At 43.1% G+C, this 25,059-nt stretch overlaps 2 protein-coding genes and 1 non-coding gene across 5 annotated transcripts in view; 1 reads left to right on the top strand and 2 right to left on the bottom strand.

Annotated features, from left to right (window-relative positions):
* Positions 1 to 13,645, bottom strand: part of LOC106579529 (high affinity cAMP-specific 3',5'-cyclic phosphodiesterase 7A) — a 57,129-nt gene extending 43,484 nt beyond the window's left edge. Inside the window, exon 1 of one of the 2 annotated variants that reach the window (XM_014159525.2) lies at positions 13,429 to 13,645. In XM_014159525.2, the coding sequence (XP_014015000.1) occupies positions 13,429 to 13,566 (138 nt within the window). In that variant the 5' untranslated portion in view covers positions 13,567 to 13,645. The remainder of the gene's footprint in view (positions 1 to 13,428) is intronic. The other variant, XM_014159526.2, reaches the window with a different exon arrangement.
* Positions 13,646 to 13,956: 311 nt separating this feature from the next.
* Positions 13,957 to 22,788, top strand: dnjc5 (DnaJ homolog subfamily C member 5). Of its 2 annotated transcripts, XM_014159490.2 has the most exons (6): positions 13,957 to 14,065; positions 17,470 to 17,513; positions 17,959 to 18,081; positions 20,030 to 20,243; positions 20,362 to 20,536; positions 21,892 to 22,788. In XM_014159490.2, exons 3-6 carry the CDS (start codon positions 17,975 to 17,977, stop codon positions 21,978 to 21,980), a joined length of 585 nt encoding a protein of 194 aa, XP_014014965.1. In that variant the 5' UTR covers positions 13,957 to 14,065; positions 17,470 to 17,513; positions 17,959 to 17,974; the 3' UTR covers positions 21,981 to 22,788.
* A 112-nt stretch (positions 22,789 to 22,900) lies between these two features.
* On the bottom strand, positions 22,901 to 22,986 carry trnay-gua (transfer RNA tyrosine (anticodon GUA)). The gene is given in 2 exon segments: positions 22,901 to 22,936; positions 22,950 to 22,986. It is a non-coding gene; the product is annotated as a tRNA-Tyr (tRNA).
* Between the last annotated feature and the right edge of the window lie 2,073 nt (positions 22,987 to 25,059).

Below are 25,059 nucleotides of genomic sequence, written 5' to 3' on the forward strand. Positions count from 1 at the left end.
AAAGCACCCCCACAACATGATGCTGCCACCCCCGTGCTTTACAGTTGGGATGGTGTTCTTCAGGTTACAAGCTTCCCCCTTTTTCCTCCAAACATAACAGTGGTCATTATGGCCAAACAGTTCTATTTTTGTTTCATCAGACCAGAGAACATTTCTCCAAAAAGTATGATCTTTGTCCCCATGTGCAGTTGCAAACCGTAGACTGGCTTTTTATGGCGGTTTTGGAGCAGTGGCTTCTTCCTTGCTGAGCGGCCTGTCAGGTTATGTCGATATAGGACTAGTTTTACTATGGATATAGATACCTTTGTACCCGTTTCCTCCAGCATCTTCACAAGGTCCTTTGCTGTTGTTCTGGAATTGATTTGCACTTTTCGCACCAAAGTGCGTTCATCACGTGCAGACAGAACGCGTCTCCTTCCTGAGCGGTATGACGGCTGCGTGGTCCCATGGTGTTTATACTTGCGTACTATTGTTTGTACAGATGAACGTGGTACTTTCAGGCGTTTGGAAATTGCTCCCAAGGATGAACCAGACTTGTGGAGGTATATCATTTTCTTTCCTGAGGTCTTGGCTGATTTCTTTTGATTTTCCCATGATGTCAAGCAAAGAGGCACTGAGTCTGAAGGTAGGTCTTGAAATACATCCACAGGTACACCTCCAATTGACTCAAATGATGTTAATTAGCCTATCAGAAGCTTCTAAAGCCATGACATCATTTTCTGGAATTTTCCAAGCTGTTTAAAGGCACAGTCAACTTAGTATGTAAACTTCTGACCCACTGGAATTGTGATACAGTGAATTATAAGTGAAATAATCTGTCTGTAAACAATTGTTGGAAAAATGACTTGTGTCATGCGCAAAGTAGATGTCCTAACCGACTTGCCAAAACTATAGTTTGTTAACAAGAAATTTGTGGAGTGGTTGAAAAACGATTTTTAATGACTCCAACAACTTCCGACTTCAACTGTATAGGCCTAATATGTGTATGTTGGTGCCTGGCCCTACTCAGCAGGTTGCAATAACATGAGGATCTAACGAAGGGATATCCTCAACCCCCTGTCACCCCAGCCTAGATATCACCCACAGACAGACACTCAGGCCTCAGTACGGCCTTGCCTCACCTCCCCTTGCACCACACACCCCCCTCCAAACCTAGTCTCCAGAGAGGTGCGCTCCCACCCTTCTGCATTTGCAGTGAAAGGTGGCAGAGCAAGAGCGGTGTTTATCGGACCATGAGGCATCCTGAAAATCAGTCTTCTCACAAAGATGTATGTAGCGTTCGAATGGTTTGGCCTACAAACTATTATGACCCCTCTATAGAAAGGTGAGTCTCTCACAAACACGTACATGGATGCCCACCAGCCTCACAAGACTATTTTTCCCCCTTAAGTAACCATCTATCTTATGTAACCATACCAAATGAAACATATTGGTGTGCCCTGTAAGAATTTGTCAGCGAGTGGGTAGGCCAGCTCTACCATCCATTCTATTGGGCAACGTGCGATCACTGGAAAATAAACTGGGTGATGTCCATTCGAGACTATCCTACCAACGGGACATTAAAACTGTAATATCTTCTGTTTCACAGAGTCGTGGCTGAACGACAACACGGATATACATTTGGCTGGGTTTTCCATGCATCGGCAGGACAGAACAGCTACGTCTGGTAAGGAATATGTTCCGGGATTCATCCAACGGCATTGAGGAGTATACCACCTCAGTCACCGGCTTTATCAATAAGTGTATCGACAACATAGCCCCCACAGTAGCCGTACATACATATCCCAACCAGAAACCATGGATTACAGGCAACATCCACACCGAGCTAAAGGCTGGAGCTGCCGCTTTCAAGGAGTGAGACAGTAATCCGGACGCTTATAAGAAATCCCGCAATGCCCTCCGACGAACCATCAAACAGGCAAAACATCAATACAGGACTAAGATTGAATCCCACTACACCGGCTCTGACGCTCATTGGATGTGGCAGGGCTTGTAAACTATTACGGACGACAAAAGGGACACCCAGCCACGAGTTGCCCAGTGACGCAAGCCTACCATACGAGCTAAATGCCTTTTATGCTCGCTTCGAGGCAAGCAACACTGAAGCATGCATGAGAGCACCAGCTGTTCCGGACACCGGTGTGATCACGCTTTCCGTAGCCCTAACCCTTAAAAACGGGTCAACATTCACAAGGCCGAGGGACCAGATGGATTACCAGGACGTGTACTCAAAGCATGCATGGACCAACTGGCAAGTGTCTTCACTGACATTTTCAACCTCTCCCTGACTGAGTCTGTAATACCTACATGTTTCAAGCAGACCACCATAGTCCCTGTGCCCAAGAAAGCAAAGGTAACCTGCCTAAATGACTACTGCCCCATAGTACTCACGTCAGTAGCCATGAAGTGCTTTGAAAGGCTGGTCATGTCTCACATCAACACAATCATCCCAGAAACCCTAGACCCACTCCAATTTGCATACCACCCCAACAGATCCTCAGATGACCCAATCTCAATCGCACTCCACACTGCCCTTTTCCACCTGAACAAAAGGAACACCTATGTGAGATTGCTGTTCATCGACTACAGCTCAACGTTCAACACCATAGTGCCCTCAAAGCTCATCAATAAGCTAAAGGACCCTGGGACTAAACACCTCCTTCTGCAACTGGATCCTGGACTTCCTGACGGTCTGCCCCCAGGTGGTAAGGATAGGCAACAACACATCTGTCACTTAGTCCCCTCAACTCCAACACCATCATTAAGTTTGATGATGACACAACAGTGGTAGACCTGATCAGAGAACGATTAAACAGCCTATAGGGAGGAGGTCAGAGACCTGGCAGTGTGGTGCCAGGACAACAACCTCTCCCTCAACGTGAGCAAGACAAAGGAGCTGATCGTGGACTACAGGAAAAGGAGGGCAGAACACACCAAGACAGGTCGTGAATACCTGGCACGACAACACCTTTTCCCTCTCAGGTGACTGAAAAGATTTGTCATGGGTCCCCAGATCCTCAAAAAGTTCTACAGCTGCACCATGGAGAGCATCCTGACCGGTTGTCTCACCACCTGCTATGGCGCTACAGAGGGTAGTGTGTACAGCCCAGTACCTCACTGGGGCCAAGCTTCCTGCCATCCAGGACCTATATACTAGGCTGTCAGTGGAAGGCCCAAATTAATTGTCAGACTCCAAGACTGTTCTCTCTGCTACCGTACGGCAAGCGGTACAGTCTAGGTCCAAAAGGCTCCTTTACAGCTTCTACCCCCAATCCATAAGACTGCTGAACAATTAATAAAATGGCCACTGGATTATTTACATTGACCCCCCCCCCCGTTTTCTTTTTACACTGCTGCTACTTACTCTGTATTATCTGTGCATAGTCACTTTACCCCTACCTGCATGTACAAATTACCTTCACTAACCTGTACCCCCACACATTGACTAGGTACCCAACCCATTGCCTCGTTATTGTTATTTTGTGTTACTTTATTTAACTATTTCTTGAACTGCATTGTTGTTAAGGGCTCGTAAGTAAACATTTCATAGTAAGGTCTACACCTGCTGTAGTCGCGCATGTGACAAATAAAATTGGATCATACAAATGGTCCCGGAATTACGTTTACCATGTTACGTCTAGTCTATGAGACCAGGCTGACCACACAGGCCTGTGAAGTCAATCGGCTCCGCGTCATGTGTATCCATGATTTTTATCCATTACCATTCCCTCGGTCATTCGGTCTCACACACACACACACACACACACACACCACCTCCCTTTCTCTCCCATCCCCTCTGGGCTTTTCTGTCAAAAGGAAAAATGTAACCCTTTGAAGCCATTTTCTCCCACAATGCAGTATGTGTAGAGGCTGTGTAAACATTCATTTATTGAGGCTTAAAAATCACACATTACAATTAACAAAATGTCTAAGCAGGTTATGGCCTGGTCCTATTGTCAATTGTACCATCTGAAAACACAGTCGTGTAGTAAAGCTATAGTGACCAGTTTACCAACCACTGTCACACACCAGCTTATTTATCACATGCGTCATAGACAACAGGTGTAGACTAACAGTGAAATGCTAACTTACAGGTACTTTTTCATAGAATGCAGAGTTAATAAATACGCAGTGAATGAAACATTTAACACACACACAGAGTAGAAAATAACATTGCTATATACACAGGGAGTGCCAGTAATGAGTCGAAGTGCAGGGGTACGAGGTAATTGAGCTAGCTATAGGTAGGGGTAAAGTGACTAGGCAACAGGATAGATAGACAGCAGCAGCAGCAGCAGCAGCGTGTGGGGAGTGTGAAAGTGTGTATGACGTCAGTATGCATGTGTGTGGGCGTATGTACAGTAGTGTGTGTATGTATTAGGGTGTCATTGTAAGGGTAAAGTCCAGTGTGTGTGCATAGAATCAGTGCAATAAATAAATAAGTCAATGCAGGTACTCCGGGTAGCCATTTGATTGGGGGGGGGTGTAGAAGCTGTTCAGGGTGCGGTTGGTTCCAGACTTAATGCATTGGTACCGCTTGCTGTGCAGTAGCAGAGAACAGTCTTGGAGTCTGACAATTATTTGGGCCTTCCTCTGACACCGCCTGGTATAGAGGTCCTGGATGGCAGAGAGCTTGGCCCTCTGTAGCGCCTTGCGGTCAGATGCCAAGCAGTTTCCATAGCAAGCGGTGACGCAGACAATCAAGATGCTCCAGATAGTGCAGCTGTAGAACTTTGAGGATCTGAGGGACCATGCCAAATCTTTACAGCCACCTGAGGGGGAAGAGGCAATGTCATGCCCTCTTCACAATGGTGTTGGGGTGTTTGGACCATGATAGATCCAATTCTAACCACTTACAAACACAGATAAGTATCAGAGGGGAGAATCTCAATTGCATACTCCTCGTGTCCCCACTCCTCTCCAAACCTATTGGAGAAGATCAGAGAGAGGGACCTCTGGCTCTCATCCAATGGGTTTTGAGGAGGCAAGTAGCGAGGCTGCAAGGAGAATGCAATTGAGATTCTCCCAGGTTTGTTCTCCTACAAGCACACACACACATTTTAGTAATTTACTAGTGAGTGCATACATTTTCATACACACTCTCTCTGGGTGTATCCGTCTCCCTCTGCCCCTCTAAGTCTAAGCTCACATGACGGTGGCAGCCAATCCAAGGCTAATCTTTTACCATCTGGCAAACAGGCTTGATCACGGTAGGTAATGTGGTGCAGTATTTTACTGTCAACACGTCACTGTGTTTACACACAGCACCGCCACTTAGCGTGTGAGTAATAACCACCGTGTGTGTGGGCGAGGCACTCAGGCATATAGAGAACAGCATCATACTCACAACACAAGGCTGGTAGTCTGATACTACCTTTGGATAAGGGCAAAGTAACATGCCCCGATACCCCACCTCACTGTAAACAGAAACATACTGTACACAACGCTGGCATTGGCTTGGGCAGATGTTTGGGCTTTGTGTGCTAGTATGGTCACTATATCAATGTCACAGCTAAATGTGCAGAGGAACACACACAAAGATAAGACACAGACAGGCATAACCAGACAGGCATAACCATACGCAAAGACCCCAAACTAGTGGATATAACCTTCTTACTCACACAGTCACAAAACACACAGAGCTTTAGCTGACATCTGCTGCCGGTGTCTAGGCTGGCCTGTACGGTCATTCATCACGTCAGTTAGCAGCCAACGGGAAGGATTACCCTCTACTCTACTAGAGGTCACAACCCCAGCACACACACGTCAAACAGGACAGGAGGGGTGTATACACACATCCAGTACAGGTCAAAAGTTTGGACACACCTACTCATTCAAGGATTTCTTTATTTAGACTATTTTCTACATTGTAGAATAATAGTGAAGGCATCCACACTATGAAATAACATGAAAACTGGTAACCAAAAATAAGTGTTAAACAAATCAAAATATGTTATACTTGGAGATTCTTCGAAGTAGACACCCTTTGCCTTGATGACAGCTTTGCACACACTTGGCATTTTCTCAACCAGCTTCACCTGGAATGCTTTTCCAACAGTCTTGAAGGAGTTAGCACATATGCTGAGTACTTGTTGGCTGCTTTTCCTTCACTCTGTGGTTCAACTTATCCAAAACCATCTCAATTGGGTTGAGGTCAGGTGATTGTGGAGGCCAGGTAATCTGTCGTTGCACCAATGTGTACCTAACCATAAACATCAATGCCTTAAAATCAATACACAAGTATATATTTTTAAACCTGCATATTTAGTTAATATTGCCTGCTAACATGAATTCCATCACTCTCATTCTTGGTCAAATAGTCCTTACACAGCCTGGAGGTGTGTTGGGTCATTGTCCTGTTGAAAAACAAATGATAGTCCCACTAAGCACAAACCAGATGGGATGGTGTATGGCTGCAGAATGCTGTGGTAGCCACACTGGTTAAGTGTGCCTTGAATTCTAAATAAATCACAGACAATGTCACCAGCAAAGCACCCCCACACCATCACACCCGCTCCATGCTTCATGGTGGGAATCACACATGCAGAGATCTGTTCACCTACTCTGCGTCTCACAAAGACACAGCAGTTGGAGCCAAAAATCTCAAATTTGGACTCATTGTTCTAATGGCCATTGCTTGTGTTTCTTGGCCCAAGCAAGTCTCTTCTTATTATTGGTGTCCTTTGGTAGTGGTTTCACAGAGTCTCCTCTGAACAGTTGATGTTGAGATGTGAACTCTGAAGCATTTATTTGGGCTGCAATTTCCGAGGCTGGTAACTAATGAACTTATCCTCTGCATCAGAGGTAACTCTGGGTCTTCCATTCCTGTGACGGTCCTCATGAGAGCCAGTTTCATCATAGCACGTGATGGTTTTTACGACTGCACTTGAAGAAACTTTCAAAGTTCTTGAAATGTTCCGTATTGCCTGACCTTCATGTCTTAAAAAGTAATGGACTGTCATTTCTCTTTGCTTATTTGAGCTGTTCTTGCCATAGTATGGACTTGGTCTTTTACCAAATAGGGCTATCTTCTTTATACCTCCCCTACCTTGTCACATCACAACTGATTGGCTCAGACTCATTAAAAGGAAAGACATTCCACAAATTAACTTAAGGCACACCTGTTAATTGAAATGCATTCTAGGTGACTACATCATGAAGCTGGTTGAGAGAATGCCAAGAGTGTGCAAAGCTGTCGTCAAGGCAAGGGGTGGCTACTTTTAAGAATCTCAAATATAGAATGTAACATTGATTTGTTTAACTCTTTTTTTGGTTACTACATGATTCCATGTGTTATATTTAGTAGATGTCTTCACTATTCTACAATGTAGAAAATAGTAAAAACCCTTGAATGAGTAGGTGTTCTAAAACTTTTGACCAGTACTGTATGTGATATTTCAGTTTTCTATTTTTAATAAATTAGCAAAAAATAGCCACGGTAAGGTGCTAGCTAGCATTAAACTTATCTTATAAAAAAAACTATCAATCTTAACATAACCACTAACTAACTACACATGGTTGATGATATTACTAGTTTATCTAGCTTGTCCTGCGTTGCATATAGTCGATGCGCTGCCTGTTAATTTATTATTGAATCACAGCCTACTTCGCCAAACGGGTGATTTAACAAGTGCATTCGTGAAAAAAAGCACTGTCGTTGCACCAATGTGTACCTAACCATAACCAATGACTTTCTTAAAATCAATACACAAGTATATATTTTTAAACCTACATATTTAGTTAATATTGCCTGCTAACATGAATTTCTTTTAACTAGGGAATTTGTGTCACTTCTCATGCGTCTGTGCAAGCAGAGTCAGGGTATATGCAGCAGTTTGGGCCGCCTGGCTCGTTGCGAACTGTGTGAAGACCATTTCTTCCTAAAAAAGACCGTAATTAATTTGACAGAATTGTACATAATATTGAAGGTTGTGCAATGTAACAGTAATATTTAGACTTAGGGATGACACCTGTTAGATAAAATACGGAACGGTTCCGTATTTCACTGAAAGAAAAAAACGTTTTGTTTTCGAAATGACAGTTTCTGGATTTGACCATATTAATGACCTAAGGCTCGTATTTCTGTGTGTTATTATGTTATAATTAAGTCTATGATTTGATAGAGCAGTCTGACTGAGCGGTGGTAGGCACCAGCAGGCTCGTAAGCATTCATTCAAACAGCACTTTCTTCCATTTGCCAGCAGCTCTTCGCTGTGCTTCAAGCATTGCGCTGTTTATGACTTCAAGCCTATCAACTCCCGAGATTAGGCTGGCAATACTAAAGTACCTATTAGAACATCCAATAGTCAAAGGTATATGAAATACAAATGGTATAGAGAGAAATAGTCCTATAATAACTACAACCTAAAACGTCTTACCTGGGAATATTGAAGACTCATGTTAAAAGGAACCACCAGCTTTCATATGTTCTCATGTTCTGAGCAAGGCACTTAAACGTTAGCTTTTTTACATGGCACATATTGCACTTTTACTTTCTTTTCCAACACTTTGTTTTTGCATTATTTAAACCAAATTGAACATGCTTCATTATTTATTTGAGACTAAATTGATTTTGAGGTATTATATTAAGTTAAAGTGTTCATTCAGTATTGTTGTAATTATCATATACATATATATATAAACATTTAAAACATCTGCCGATTAATCGGCATCGGCTTTTTTGGTCCTCCAATAATCAGTATCGGCGTTGAAAAAACATAATCGGTCGACCTCTAGTTCCCAGTCATGTGAAATCCATAGATTAGGACCAAATTCATTTATTTAGACTGATTTCCTCATCTGAACTGTAACTCATGGGAAATAGTTGCATATATTTTTATTTTACCTTTAACTAGGCAAGTCAGTTAAGAACAAATTCTTATTTACAATGACAGTGGGTTAACTGCCTTGTTCAGGTGCAGAACAGATTTTAACCTTGTCAGCTCAGGGATTCGATCTAGCAACCTTTCAGTTACCGGCCCAACACTAACCACTTTGCTACCTACCACCCCAAAATTGTTCAAGATAGATAGGATATCCCCCTCAGACCAGGGTCAGGCAACCCACCCAGGGTCTCTGGGTTTGTAGGTCAGACTGGATGGAGGATTCAGCCATAGACAGGTTACCACCATAGTGTACGTAGGTTGTCATTTAACCTACTTGCAAACAAACAAAGTGTGCCTTAAAATGTACCTTTTGTCTGAGATAAACGTTTTAGATTAAGTAAACAAACAAATGTTTTCAGACGGAATTCAAGCATAACGCATTGAGAAAGTTTTCAGCATGGAGTTTGGTCTCATGTAGCCTAGTTGATGCTGTATTGAAGGCGTACTTAAAGCTAGTGAATCTAAACCCAACCAGAACTCTACAGAGCTAACCCTGCGAATGATCATTTATGCCAAGTCTAGCAGCTCCAGGTCTTTACAGTGGTGTTCAGCAGAGACTGGTCAAAGCTCATCCACACACACACTTCCCTGTTTTAGCCCCATTGATAAAACCTGACTTCCTCATGTTGGGTTCTAGCCCAGGGCATAAAACCCTGGGTTCTAGCCGAGGTCGCAAAACACTGGGTTCTAGCCGAGGTCGCAAAACACTGGGTTCTAGCTGAGGTCGCAAAACACTGGGTTCTAGCTGAGGACTGCCCACAGACAGACAGCACAAGTCAGGCTAAGGAGGAAGCCATCACTATTCCCATAAACTCTGGAATAATACACACGGTGTGTCTAAACAGATAGAGCAGCAGAGCTTCATAAAGTGACAGCTTCCTCCTGAGTTATGGACCCTCGCGGTGCAATGCTGTAATACGTCATGGTACATTCCAGTAAGGCAGTGCTAAAGCCATAAACCTGGACTTAACCGCAATGCAGGTTGCTGCATGTGTGCACGCGTGTGTGCCATTGCTTACACAAATCTAGTTTGAATCTGCTTGCCAACACGGGTTATATAGGGAGTGGACACACTCCACTCCAGGCTGTTGCAGGGAGATTTCACTGCAGTGGAATTCCACAGGCATCCAGGCAGTGGCTCAGGGTATTGAAACACCTGTTGTATGTGAAGTGAATCAAGGTAAAAATGTAGTCATTCATAACCGCCACTCCAATGCTAATGTTTCACAGAGTAAACACAAAGAGCAGGAAGGAAGACTTGTAGCCCGAGCAGTGAGAATGCAGCTCAAACTGTCTGTGGTGTTGACGTGTACAGCCTCATTCTCACATCCCATTGTACTCAACACAGTAGCACATAAACAACACTAACGTGACAGAGGGGCCCCGAGAGAGAGAGGATTGTACGGTTCGTTTAGATCCTTCCTGTTTCCTACTGTAAATAAGGTCCTGAACTGAAGTCCATAACTCCTCCAGGGAGAGTAAATACTCCTGTTAATTGAGTCATGTAAAGAAAACTCCAGACATTTGATAAGGGACAGAGCTATTCCTAAAGGGGGAACAGTCAGACTATTCTCATGAAGGTTGTGTCAGTTTGGCGTGTTGGGGGTTAAAGCCATGTGGATGTGAAAGAGCAGCAGCAAGGCTCTGAACAGCTCCTTCAGCATTCTTACCACATCCTGAAACTACATCAATCTAGCCACACATGCCACCATCTCAACACCGTATCGCTACAGTTAACGTCAACGAGCCAACGCAACAAAAAAAGTGCACTCTTTTACACCCCCCTAAACACGCCCACAGCCAAAAACTCTTGATGGGATCCCCTCTGTCTGCAGAAAAACAACCGGTGGTATCTCGTCCTGTTGCGTACCTCGCTGGATTATATTTGCCAATTCTCCTTTTTCCTGTCGGAAATCAGCATGTGACTTACTGCTCCAACTCATCAACAGGGTGTTTCTGTCGACATAGATTTCTCAATATCAATTGGCTCCGCGGTGTGTATTTCAGTGATCGATCAATGCTCCAGGCACAGTGGCACATGGTACTGGCAGCTGCATTGTTCCCTGTAATGGCCTGGCTCTCTCGATGTAAACACCAACTCAGGAGTCAAATTAGGTAATCTTGCCTGTGTGTAATGTAAACCACATAATTAAATGACCGTGTTCTACTCCTTGTCCTGTACAACAGGACTTGTCATAGTGTCCGACGTCAATCTAATGTCTACTTGACTCCTAGGGTGGACCTGCCCACTCTGTTTCCAATCTACTTGGACATTATCCTGATGTCATATCTAAGTCAAACACCTTGAAGCCATAGAATATACTTTAGCCTTCCCTTTTTACACCTCAACCTACATATGCATAGGCCCCTAGAAGGTGTTTCTCCTTTAAATGTAATGTCATTCCATTGACCCCGTCTACAGAGACTGCATGCAGTAGGCTACAATATTGCTGCAAACTAAAAGCCCTACGAACACAAACAAGGCCTTCTCTTCCCATGCTGTGGCCATGGGAGCCGCTACGCCTCTTCTAGAGCATATTTCACACCCATTCACATGCATACTCCAAGGAAACTTTTGTTTTTGTGCTTGAACCCTACACTTCCACCCTCTGTTTACAAGAGGAAATGTGAGTGAGATCTGAGTGGCCTCAGAAACTGGGCACGTTGAACCGGCTCCCTCAGTAAGGCTACCTCTAGCCGTTCCCATGTCCCTGCTTCCACAAACACCAGGACCAAGCAGCGAGCACACTGGTACCAGAACCACAGAAAAGACACTGCAGTGACCACAGAGGAAAAGACTCACCCTTACGGCCAAACAGTGGGAGAAAAACACAAATGTTGAGAGGGACAGTAGTCGCACCATGGCAGCGATGGTGTGTGTTCTGAAAAAGCCCACAAAGCAAACATCTCCCTTCCCTCCCCTACTGGGGCAAGTCTTAACTCTGTAGTGCTGATCTCTTCACATGAAGAAACCAAAACCTGATGCAAATCAGTGTTTCAAGTAACCCCACAAAGCCTGCAGCTCGTAAGAGCGCAACAGCACACAGCCACCCATTACAAATGAACTGTAGCCCACTCCAGAGAAACAAGAGGCAAACACAACCCAGGAGCACAATGGACCCTACAGTGCATTTGTACACAGGGCCATCTGATCTAGCGCCCTGCTGACTATGGTCTTCTCACAGGGGGCATAGAACTAGAATGAGCAGAAGGGACATCCCCTGTTCAAAGCAACGTTACATGGTGTAACATGGCAGCCATTTGGAATATTCAACTAACTAATGATCATCACATCAGAAAACTGAGCGAGACTTTATCCGTTCTAGTAACAAATTCTATGCTGTGTGGTCAGGACTCCGGTGGTCCTTCAGTGGGGAGGGTCTGAAGCATGGTCCATCAGAGACCAGTGCTCTAGAATGGGCGCACACACAACCGGACCCTTTACTATCCCACAATGCACGCTAACACACACCACTTCTACAAGGATGATGGAACACAAAGGGCCCAGAGTGATGGATGGATGTAGCTTGTCTGGTTGATCTATCCCTGCGCACATTCCACAACACCTGACAGAAAATAATTTATCCTGAGAGCCAGAGAAAGGTGGGCTCAGAGAGGGGCTGTATATCTGTCAATGAGTGTGATTTGAAAGCAGACACACGTGGGTGGTTATGTGAAGCAGTGGGCTTGACAAAAGACTAATGGATTGCCCACCGAAGAGGGATGGGTCCCGAACACAAAACACACGTCTCACTGCCTGGTTAATGTGTTACAATGCCATGGGAGTTAAATTGGGGGGGGGGCTGACTTCAACAAAAGTGTGATGTATAACTATTCTGTAGGATGACTACGAACTACTAAACATGATACAAGTTCGCATCATCACCATTAGTTGATTACTTTAGTCATATGTTATCAGTTCCAGAACTTACCAAATTGAAAATATAATAATGTTATGACGTTATAATGACAAAGATATTGGCTTCCTTGCAAAGTTTGCATCAAAAGATACTGAAACTCATAGGCCTAAGCGACATTGCACAACTATGCCATTAATAGGCCTACTGTGCAATTGGAGGATAAGAACTAAAGGAATAGGTTATCCAATGTGGCTCAATATTTTAACGCGAGTCTGTTAACGTGTCTAGATTGGAACACACTACAAAGTAGACAGGCAGCACATTCCTTGGCGCAAACATAACAACTGGTAGGAGACAGTTGTTGCAACTAACACTAAGCCTTGCAAAAATAACAATACAGACAATGTTCCCGATACTGTACAGTCATGTGTATGTGCAGAATTGAAACGTGACTGCATTAACTGATCAATTACAACGGTTCATGTTGTACAGTTTCAGGGTGACATTGCAAATTGATACCACCTGCAGGATTCCCATACGACTCATGAATCTGAAAGAAGCGATTCAACAGCTGGTTATTAGGTAGTACATGGCATTTGTCATCAACTTGATTATGTAGTGTCAATATGGCGTGCAGAAACCGTGTATTTCAAACCGAAACAGGTCAAATAATTAGGTAGTACCTGAGACAGCTGTCTTGGATCAGGAGCGCCGAAGAGAGACGAGCTGGAGCTGAAACTGATGGCACCTCTCCGGCTGAGGACATGCTTAGGAACCGGCCTGTCTAGAGGCAAAACCGGCAGCTGATAACATACTTCCATTGAACAAAGTCAGAGCTGGATCCAGATCAAAATTCAAATAAAAAAAATGTATAAACAGAAATGAATTGATAGAATGGAAAATGAAATGCAGGAAAAGAATAGGGTTGATTGCAGAGCGGTATCCCTCCTTTGTGGGGGGGGATCAGTTGTAATGCTTCAGCAGTAAGGTAGGCTACTTGTTCTTGGCGACTTTAAACTTGACAAAATCGCCGTCATTGATATTGTCTATGTTTCTCGTCTCATTTGGTCCCATTCTATCCGGATTATTTTCATGCTGCTCCTTCGCTCCTTATTCCACACAGATTTGGGCCCTCAAAAGACGAGGCCTCTATATTTTCTGCATCTTTATAAAAACGCGTACTCATTTTTTGTCCAAAACTCCTCTCAGACGTGATTCATCGTGATATGTCTCCAAATCTAAACAAAAGGAACGACCCCTCAAAACACGACAGCTACCGATGTACAACACTGGTGGATGAAGTGAAAGGAATCCTACGAGGTAAATATTGGAGAAGTTGCCTTTACAGTGGTTTGGTGGTATTCATTTAACGTGCCAGAAGAAACATTATCAATATGTATTCGGTCTTTTTTCACAATGCAAGTATAAATAGTACCCGTAATTGACCACAATTCTGTTCCACTCAATGCAGCACTGTGTAATTTCAACAGAAAGTGGCTGGCTCAAGGGGAAACCCGACGTCAATCTCACTCAAACTCGGCGTCCGGCAAACAATATTAAGTGCAACGAAAAAGCAAAAATGTGAATCAAGGTAAATGTATCTCCTTTAACTACCTCGCTAGCCATCTTCCTAAACATTAGTCTGCTCTCGACCACACCACCTGCCAGAGATGGAACCGTTCGAGCGACCGCATAACGCCCGTGTCCAATTTATCCAATTGCAGCATGGCTACTAATGTCACATCTATAGTGATTGGACAATGGCATAGACTTCGTTTGCAACAAGCTACGCTATTGGCTAGACGTCCAGGGCGATCCCCTGATACTGATTTGAGCAGTTGTTCACCGACGGCGCGGATCTCCACAAGGGTATTCCAGCACAATGGGGTTTGCCCTAGAGCAGTCCACATCATTGCATGTGATTACCTTTCTTGCATGAGTCATCCAGTTGTAGCGTACTTGAGAAGTGGGACTCCAGTTTTCAATGTGAGGCTATGGTGGAATTTAGTGGAATACACTTCCAGTATACAGAAAGTAATGTTTTTTTAATGATCTATTTATTAAGCTATAGGGTGTCTGATAGCTCAGACTAATATAATACAAATCAAGAATAGGCTACTTACATCTGAAATTAAATTTGAAAGCCTGGCTAGCTATGCACACTTTGGCACATGTAACCTTTATTTAACTAGGCAAGTCGATTAAGAACAAAATCTTATTTACAATGACGGCCTACACCAGCCAAACCCGGACAACGGTGGGCCAATTGTGCGCTGCCCTATGGTACTCCCAATCACATCCGGTTGTGATACAGCCTGCATTCGAATCCACGTGTCTTTAGTTACGCCTCTAGCACTGACATGACATGGAATACAAGGAATGGAGTGGAATATTAGCGAAACCGATTGGCAACCACCCGCTGGGCACACACTGGTTGAATCAACATTGTTTCCACGCCATTTCAACTGACGCAGTAGGAAGGAGAACTTCCCACAAATGTATCTGAGAGAGAGAGGGGGAGAGAACAGAACTCATACTCCGCCTGTCCTGCATCAATGTCAGGCTGACCTATATCCATTACTAACACCTATTACCTGCAGACAGTGGCTATTGTCCGGTAGGTCTCTATTGTCAGGTCGTGTGAGTAGTAGGCTAGACCTAAATAATACCTTCTTTCCATGAAGTCAAGGAACACACCATTCCATTCAATAATTCTCTCCTGAAAACACTGTTCTAAGAACCACCTCTACTTACATTCTGATTCAACTTTTTTGGGGGGACTTATGCAGGAGAACTGGGGGACAAGGCTGAGCTGTACCATGGCAACAGTCAGGCTGAATGCCAGTTGAGAGGCATAATGAGTACCCCTATGGCTTCTCCTCCACTACATCCCTCCCTCCCTCTCTTCTACGGCACTCTCAATGCAATTCCACACAATCACACTCCTTGGGAGGTCCTGCGTCTTTTCCAGGCAACTGAAGCAACAGTGTGCCAAATCACTCCACCAGCCAGTCACTCACCCTCAGCGAAGACTAGGCACATGATAGTAGACCCCCATATCAACCTTAGCAAAGGACAAGCCAATCCAGACCCATTAGACTAGATATCGACTGGTGACGTTCTAACGGGTCAGAATGACTGGGCCTAGCTGTGGTGATTAATTAACTGCATTTTTCATACCCATTTCAAAAAGTCTAGTTGACGTTGGTGTTTATTTGGTATTTTTTACTAAATGTTTTCAACAAACCACTTGACCACTCTAAAATGACATAAGTGTGTGCATGCATGTGTGTGTATGTGTACACACTCCCATGAGTGTGACTGTCTGTGGGAAAGGGTAGGAAAACATTTGTTAATTAATTCCTCCAACAGTTCCTTTATAGCACACACATTTTGGTCCCTAGGCAGATATGCTCAGCTGCATCAGGCACTCGGCAAGCCCAGGGGGGCACGGAGTACAGAGCATGGAGTCCAGGGACAGGTTAACTGCATACCTGCTGATTCTCCAAGCAGCTACAAGTATCTTGTTGCAATCCCCCCACACCTCCCACCCCCTCCTCCTTTGTCTGTGACAGCCTTTAGGGAACCAGAGGAGTCGTTAGCGCTAATTGATGATACAGTGGGCCCCTCTGGATAAGAGCTACTGACTATTGGCAAAAAGTGGCATTCCTTATATAACATGTTCAGATGTAATAAGTCCACACGTTTAATTTGACTAGACTTGAACAATAAACATGGCTGTTTTTTATCAGGAAATGAACCGTCAATAACATTTGAATCCAATCCTTCATGCCAATTTGTGGTTTTCTATGGACTAACAACACCATGAAGAATAAATTACAACTGTGATATGCCACTCCTTGATAAAATCACTGGTCTGATAACTTTACCCAATCTAAATTATTAGATATAAAATCAAATCAAATTGCATTGGTCACATAGACATAATTAGGTGATGATATTGCGGATGTAGCGAAATGCTTGTAAAACAATAAACGTTCAGGGTTAATAATGTAAAAAATAACACACAAAAAAAAAAAAATACTGCAAAGTTACTTAGTGAACTAGAACCAGAGCTGCCATGTCTGTCGGCGCCATCTTGCCTTTTACTATTGCTATCATTAGTCTTTATTAAATACACTGAGCTGAGGTGAAAACTATTTATATTGTTACGGTAAACTTTGAGTCCACCTGCAAACCCTTTATGGAGCTACGTTTTTACCTCTGGTCATGTTCATCTGTAAAATATGCATGTATGTATCGCCATCTTGTGGAAGAGTATTCATGCAGGAAAATATTATTTTCCTTACCTTTCTTCTATATTCCAGTAGGTGGTGCTCTGGTGTCACTGAATACAGAGGTCTTGTGAAAACCATGGTGGAAAACTATCGAGTCTACTAAACAGATTGTATACGAAAAAGCACAACATTACATTAAATATTTGACCTTATCTTTCACTATCCTCTCAGACAGTCATCAACCAGTTGAACCCCGTTACTATTCCACCCAAACACCTCAGTATCCTGCAGTATAGTAGACCTACATCCGAGTCCCCTTTAAACCCCAACCCAACATCCAGGTAACCATGTTAGGGCCACTGGCAGCGAGGCCTGCTGAAATGTGAGCCCATGACTATCTGCCTGTATTTTTTATTCATCTCATCCGCTGATCTAGTCCTCCACAGAGCAGACACCTGACTCCACTGACCTGTCTGTCTCTCACAGGGACGACTGAAGCACTGGAGCTGACAGCCTGGACAGAGGAACAGGTATGAAAGAGAGGAACGGGAAAGTCAGAGACAGAGATAAGAATAACTGTGGACAAATGCAGAGGATGTGTTTGGCAAAAATGTATCTTAAGTCTTTTGAGTTGTGTTGTTTGGGTTTTGAGGTCTTAGTCCATGTTTCAACAGTAAGGCGACAGGTTCTCTCATTTTGGTGTTCTCTGATGAATTTGGACAATGTATTAAGTGACTCTTGGATCGAACAGAGTGTTGAAGATAAAACATAGTGAGGGAGAGTTTGGGAAACAATTGAACTGTAGGTTCCCTGTGGGAATTTTTTTAATTAATATTTACAACAGTTCTATCAATAATGAATAGAGATGCTGTGTGAACAGTATACAATTACTGGCAGATCAGGGGATCAGCTGAACAACCGCACAGTCAACATCAGGTATCATATGAAAATCATTGTGGTTGATGTGTTGTGCAGGTAATGGTGAGAAAAGATGTCAGAGCAAAGGCAACGTTCCCTGTCCACCTCAGGAGAGGCCCTCTATCTGGTCCTGGGCCTCGACAAGACCTGTACACAGGATGACATCAAGAAGTCCTACAGGTACACACACACAACAAAACACCACACACACTAAATCCTTGCTCCTTGTGTGTTTGTGCATGTGCAACCCATTTAAAGATTGAGTTGTTGCCTTGAAGCGAGGACCCACCATTTGGAGTCATTGGCTTTGTAGAGTAACATATAACCTTATGCCTCAATGGAGAAACTGGACTGCATATTACATCACTGACAACAACCCTTCAGCATGTTGACTCTTGTAAAAACATTTATTCATATAACTAGAAATACTGTAATGCTGTTGGATTTTGGTTTGTAAACAAAGATCCTTTTCTTCATCAAAGCAGGTTATACATTGATCTGTAACCATGCACAAACAAACGTCATGTAACAACCAATGTCTATGGAGGTCAGAGGGAATCATTTTAATGGGATGTTTTTCAGGAGAAATGTGGCACAGATGTAGAAAAAGAATAACTTTGTGAGACAGAGTGACTGACTGCTACAATACCTTTTATAATCACAGCAAGTGATTGTCAGACAGCTGCATGAATACAATATGACTTCCATAAAACTAAAATATTAATACTACAGAACAGATGGTACCCCTCCTTGTACTCAGTTCATATCGTGTGTGTGTGTGTGTGTGTGTGTGTGTGTGTGTGTGTGTGTGTGTGTGTGTGTGTGTGTGTGTGTGTGTGTGTGTGTGTGTGTGTGTGTGTGTGTGTGTGTGTGTGTGTGCGCGTGCATTTCCCACACACAAGCGTGGGTGTACTTGGAAGCTTGTCACAACCTGTTGGGAATTGTATGACCCTAGCATTATTGCAGCAGACAAATTGCTATGTACCCACACAACAAGTAGTACCTCAACCTTATAATAAAATAGCAGGACAGACTTCCTATAATATGGAGAGCTGCTGATAAAACTCACTGGTCTCAGTACTCAACTTTAATATGGTTATTGTGTAATAATGTTAGTATGAAAGGAACCTTTGATGATTAGACCTAATCCAAATCAATTGTCTTAACTCAAGCCGTTATCAATTATATTTGGTAATGTAATTCTACATTTGAATGTAGATTTTGTTTAAGATAACTCTTTTATCCTATAACCTACATTTCAGTCAAAGGATGCCTGTCAAGCCCTCGTTCATACCTTGAGTTCTCTCTCATTTCACCAATACATTTCCATTATGTAGTAAGGCATTCCAACATGTAGTAAGTCAGAATCTAATGACTTGTAATATAAATTCACTTCAGACTCGAGTCATACAGATGCCATCACAATTAGTAGTTCTTAATTAATTGCTCTAATTGGAATTCACTTCCAGGAACCATCCAAATGGTTAGCGTTTGAACAGCCCTTGTTTGTGGTTAATGAATATGTAATCATAGCAGCATTTTCAGAGCCTCTTGGCTTCATTAAAAATAAACAAGCAGACGTGCTTCAGAGCGTCATGAAATGTTGATGAGAAATTATAATTTACAGCAAAAAAAGAGAGTGAGAAAAAAATGAATTATGTAAAAGTGACTGTAGTTATATTTATTTAATGGTGTCTGTCAACCAAGGGTTCCAATGGACCTAATGCCAAAAAATAAAAACTGCAGTTGAATTCAAAATGGCAGACTGGTACACCATGTATAGAACTGGGCACCAGCAGTTAGCTCAGTGTTTCAGTTATATACTCTAGGTTAAATATTTACATTCTCTAGCCTGACTTAAGAGTTTTAATTGTACTATACATGCTATTACAACTTTCTTTGGCTTATTGAACTAATATACCAATGCCTGGCAGGTGTGTGTGTTGATGGGTGTGAGGGAGCAGGCTTCTAACCACACCTAATGGGAGATAACAGTGCTGCCTCTTACTGAACTCATTAGATAAGACCATAAAATAACAAGACAGTAACAATGAAAACAACATTTCTGTTAGCGAAGCCTTTCGGATTGCATCATCTTTTCAATTTCGTAATATTTTTTACTATTTAGAAAACATGCTTTGAAATATCATCCAGACAAGAACCCAGAGAACCCGAACGCCACAGATAAATTCAAGGAGCTCAACAATGCCCACTCCGTGCTGTCAGATGCCTCCAAGAGGAACATCTACGACAGCTATGGCTCCCTCGGTCTGTACGTGGCACAGCAGTTTGGAGAGGAGAACGTCAATGCTTATTTCATGCTCTCCAGTTGGTGGGCAAAGGTGGGTGTGTGTGTGTGTGTGTGTGTGTATGCGTGCGTGTGTGTGTGTGTGTGTGTGAACAAGGAAAGTCTATGTTCATGTGTTAATAGTGAGTGGTCTATGTCCATCCTCCACACAGGGTCTGTTTGCCGTCTGCGGGGTGCTAACAGGCTGCTACTTCTGCTGCTGCCTGTGCTGCTGTTTCAACTGCTGCTGTGGGAAGTGTAAACCCAAAACTCCTGGAGAGGAGGACCCCGACAGCTACGTGTCCCCTGAAGACCTCGAGGAGCAGATCCGCACAGACATGGAGACAGGTGAGCAAATCAAATAACATTGTCACGTGCCGAATACAACAGGTGTAGACTTTACTGTGAAACGAGCCCTTTCCCAACAATGCAAAGTTAAAAAGGAAGAAAATTATCACACAAAAAAAGGAAATAGTAACACAATAAAAGGGTACCGGTACCAAGTCAATGTGCTGGGGTATGAGGTAGTTGAGGTGATTGAGGTAATATGTACATGTAGCTAGGGATAAAAGTGACACAGCACAGTTACAATGGTCAGGGTTTTGTAACAGAGAGATAAGGTGAGCCCCACTGAGAATAATGAAGTTTCCCTTTGACACTGATCTGAGGTCAGTGTTGCATTTCACATTCCTAATGGCTAAGGTTAGGACTCTAGGATGGTAAGCTGATCCTAGATCTGTGCCTAAAGGCAACTTCTACCATGAGCAAGCCTCACAGACTATCTCTCACTGTTTCAGAATTAGCCTATAGCTCGCAGTTTTATTATCCATCTGTTGAAACAACAACAGCAGCAACCTCCTTAATAAGCTCTGCCTACATCACTCTCCTACCGTATCAATATTACCTCATCTATCAATGGAAAAGCATTTGATGCTGCTAGGGCACAAAGACAGTGGAATGGCACAGACAAACTTAAAATATGTTTTCTCAAACACACCAAGTCCGCCAGTTAATGAAAATAAATATACTTGATATATTTGTGCCAGATGTTTGGATATGATAAATTGCTCTGGTGCCAGTTAGCTGTGGGAGGTGGGGTGTGGGTTTTTCCCCATGTCTCTGCAGTTCTCAGATACAACTGATAATTACTGCCTCTGAGTCACGTCTCTAAATGTGTTTCCATAGCAGTTATTTTGAGCCCCATCTCACGATTAAAGGGAAACAATGGCCTTGGTTTCAGGCACTCACTGCAAAGTCTCAGCCCCCATGGGAGGATGATGAGAAGGCCTACTCATGTGTTTGGCTTCAGAACACATTGCTTATGATAACATATTTATTGGGAGAATTTCTGAATATGAATAGGACCTCCTACTGTAGGCATAGCCCAGGGTAATTGAACTGATTAACGGGGACTTTACAACCAAAGTTGTAAAACTGCCCTTCAAGCCAGCCAGGCTGACACAGTGTGTGGTGCCAAAAGGACAACCGGCAGCAGGAGGTAAGAGGCTTGACACAGGTAGCCGTCACTCCCTCACAACAGTCAAGACATCCCCCAGTCTCAACAGGAACAGCTATACTATAGATAGTGTCCTAGGCCTATGTTTAGGAACATTTTGGAGGATATGACATATTTTATTAGTTCTGTGCAACATACTGCAACAACGTAAACGGATGCACTGATGAGTTTTTCTTACCTTCTCCAGATGCTGACGACGTCCCCATAATACAGCAGCCAACCAATGCAAGCGAGAGGACCGGGTTGATTGGTGACGGACGACGGGCCTATACCTAACACAACTGAGAAGAAAGATCGGAGGACTGGTGATGTCATAGGGATTCCAGAACTGGCTTTAAATACGTGTATTTGAGTATTTGTTATTTGAATACTTATTTTCAATGTATTTTAGTATTTTCAAATAATGTGGCCCGAATCAACTACAACTAAGTATTTGAAAGTGTTTTCAAATAATTTCCTATAAATAGCCTACTATTTAACTTGTTTCAAAAACTATTTTGAAATACCTGGGTTAAATGCATGGGAGTGTATTTGAGTCATTTTATTTCAGTATTTTCAAATACATTCCAATATTCAACTACTTGTCTTTTCAAATAAAACATATCTACTTACTTCCAAATGTATTTGAAAGTAATTTAAATACCCTAAATAGTATTTGAACCCAAGTCTGAGGGGATTCATTCCTTGACCTGGTAGATCCCAAAAGGGTTCCAATTACATTCCACCCCTTGACTACACTTTGTAAATTCTGAATGAGTGTTAGTTTGTGTGCATTGTGTTTTGTGTTTGTTTATTATTTATTCTGAACAAAATACAAAGTATCCCTAGAATTGTGCAGTTCCAAGTTTGGGCGGTAGCCTAGTGGTTAGAGCGTTGGACTTGTAACTGAAAGGCAAGTTCGAATCCCCGAGTTGATAGGCAGTTAACCCACTGTTCCTAGGCCGTCATTAAAAATAAGAATTTGTTCTTAACTGACCTGCCTAGTTAAGTAAAGGTAAAAATAACAAAGTGTGGTTGTGAAAGAATTGAGAGATGTCTCTATTTTGTCATGTGAGCAATAAAGACTGCCCTTTTTGAAATGTTACTTTAGCATCTATTTTTTTTAAACCACATTGCCAGTTTTTCAAACATGTAGATAATTAGATCAGTGTGTATCAATTGCTATAGTTTCACAAATCAGGTAATAAAAAATGTCTTCCTTCGAGCCGGATTTGAACCAGCGACCTAAGGATCGCTATTTAACCTCTACAGTCCTCCGCTCTACCAACTGAGCTATCGAAGGGTATACATACAGGAACGTCGCAGTGGGCAATTTATACGTTAAGGTGCTTCTCTGGCAGGCATTCTAGCTAAGTTGTGTAGTTTACTTTCTGTCATAATTAATTTGGGTTAAATAAAATGTATTATGAGACTACATTTTTCAATCACAAAATTGTTTATTTCACCTCATTTTAGCAGTCACATATTTAAATGAAGTATAAAAACAAACGAGCTATCTAGCTATGCACATAGCTAGTTACAGTAGCTAGCTAGCCAACGACTTTCAAACGCATTCGACACACTTAGCTAGCTAGCTGGAGTCAAGTCGAAGATAATGTGGACATGTGTAACCTAAAAGTATGCTAGCTGTAACAATAATTTACCATTGTCAATGCCTACATTTTCCATCGAAGCTAGCAAGCAACAATGTTACTCTGTGAGCCGGAGACTGCCAGTGCCACATATGTGAAGCTAGCCACAATAAGAATTAACCACAATAGTGGCACTTTCGCCTTGAAAATAAAAGTCCCTTATTGAAAGTGATGCAAATGCATACTAAACTGCAAAAAAAGCTAACTTAACACGTGAAAATATTTGTATGAACATAACAAGATTCAACAACTGAGACATAAACTGAACAACTTCCACAGACATGTGACCAACAGAAATGGAATAATGTGTCCCTGAACAAAGGGGGGGGGTCAAAATCAAAAGTAACAGTTAGTATCTGGTGTGGCCACCAGCTGCATTAAGTACTGCAGTGCATCTCCTCCTCGTGGACTGCGCCAGATCTTGCTGTGAGATGTTACCTCACTCTTCCACCAAGGCACCTGAAAGTTCCCGGACATTTCTGGGGGGAATGTCCGTAGCCCTCACCCTCCGATCCAACAGGTCCCAGACGTGCTCAATGGGATTGAGACCTGGGCTCTTCGCTGGCCATGGCAGAACACTAACATTCCTGTCTTGCAGGAAATCATGCACAGAACGAGCAGTATGGCTGGTGGCAATGTCATGCTGGAGGGTCATGTCAGGATGAGCCTGCAGGAAGGGTACCACATGAGGGAGGAGGATGTCTTCCCTGTAACGCACAGCGTTGAGATTTCCTGCAATGACAACAAGCTCAGTCCGATGACACTGTGACTCACCGCCCCAGACAATGACGGACCCTCCACCTCCAAATCGATCCCGCTCCAGAGTACAGACCTTGGTGCAACGCTCATTCCTTCGACGATAAACGCGAATCCAACCACCACCCCTGGTGAGACAAAACCGCGACTCGTCAGTGAAGAGCACTTTTTGCCAGTCCTGTCTGGTCCAGCAACGGTGGGTTTGTGCCCATAGGCAACGTTGTTGCCGGTGATGTCTGGTGAAGACCTGCCTTACAACAGGCCTACAAGCCCTCAGTCCAGCCTCCTGCGGACAGTCTGAGCACTGATGGAAGGATTGTGCATTCCTGGTGTAACTCGGGCAGTTGTTGTTGCCATCCTGTACCTGTCCCGCAGGTGTTATGTTCGGATGAACCGATCCTGTGCAGGTGTTGTTACACGTGGTCTGCCACTGCGAGGACGATCAGCTGTCCGTCCTGTCTCCCTGTAGTGCTGTCTTAGGCGTCTGACAGTACAGACATTGCAATTTATTGCCCTGGCCACATCTGCAGTCCTCATGCCTCCTTGCAGCATGCCTAAGGCAGGTTCACGCAGATGAGCAGGGACCCTGGGCATCTTTCTTTTGGTGTTTTTCAGAGTCAGTAGAACGGCCTCTTTAGTGTCCTAAATTGTCATAACTGTGACCTTAATTGCCTACCGTCTGCAAGCTGTTAGTGTCTTAACGACTGTTCCACAGGTGCATGTTCATTAATTGTTTATGGTTCATTGAACAAGCATGGGAAACAGTGTTTAAAACCTTTACAATGAAGATCTGTGAAGTTATTTGGATTTTTACGAATTATCTTTGAAAGACAGGGTCGTGAAAAAGGTTTATTTTTTTGCTGAGTTTATTACAAACAGTGGTGGAAAAAGTACCCAATTGTCATACTTGAGTAAAAGTAAAGATACTTCAATAGAAAATTACTCAAGTAAAAGTGAAAGTCACCCAG

The sequence above is a fragment of the Salmo salar genome, chromosome ssa19 (genome assembly GCF_905237065.1).
Source record: "Salmo salar chromosome ssa19, Ssal_v3.1, whole genome shotgun sequence".
Taxonomy (NCBI): domain Eukaryota; kingdom Metazoa; phylum Chordata; class Actinopteri; order Salmoniformes; family Salmonidae; genus Salmo; species Salmo salar.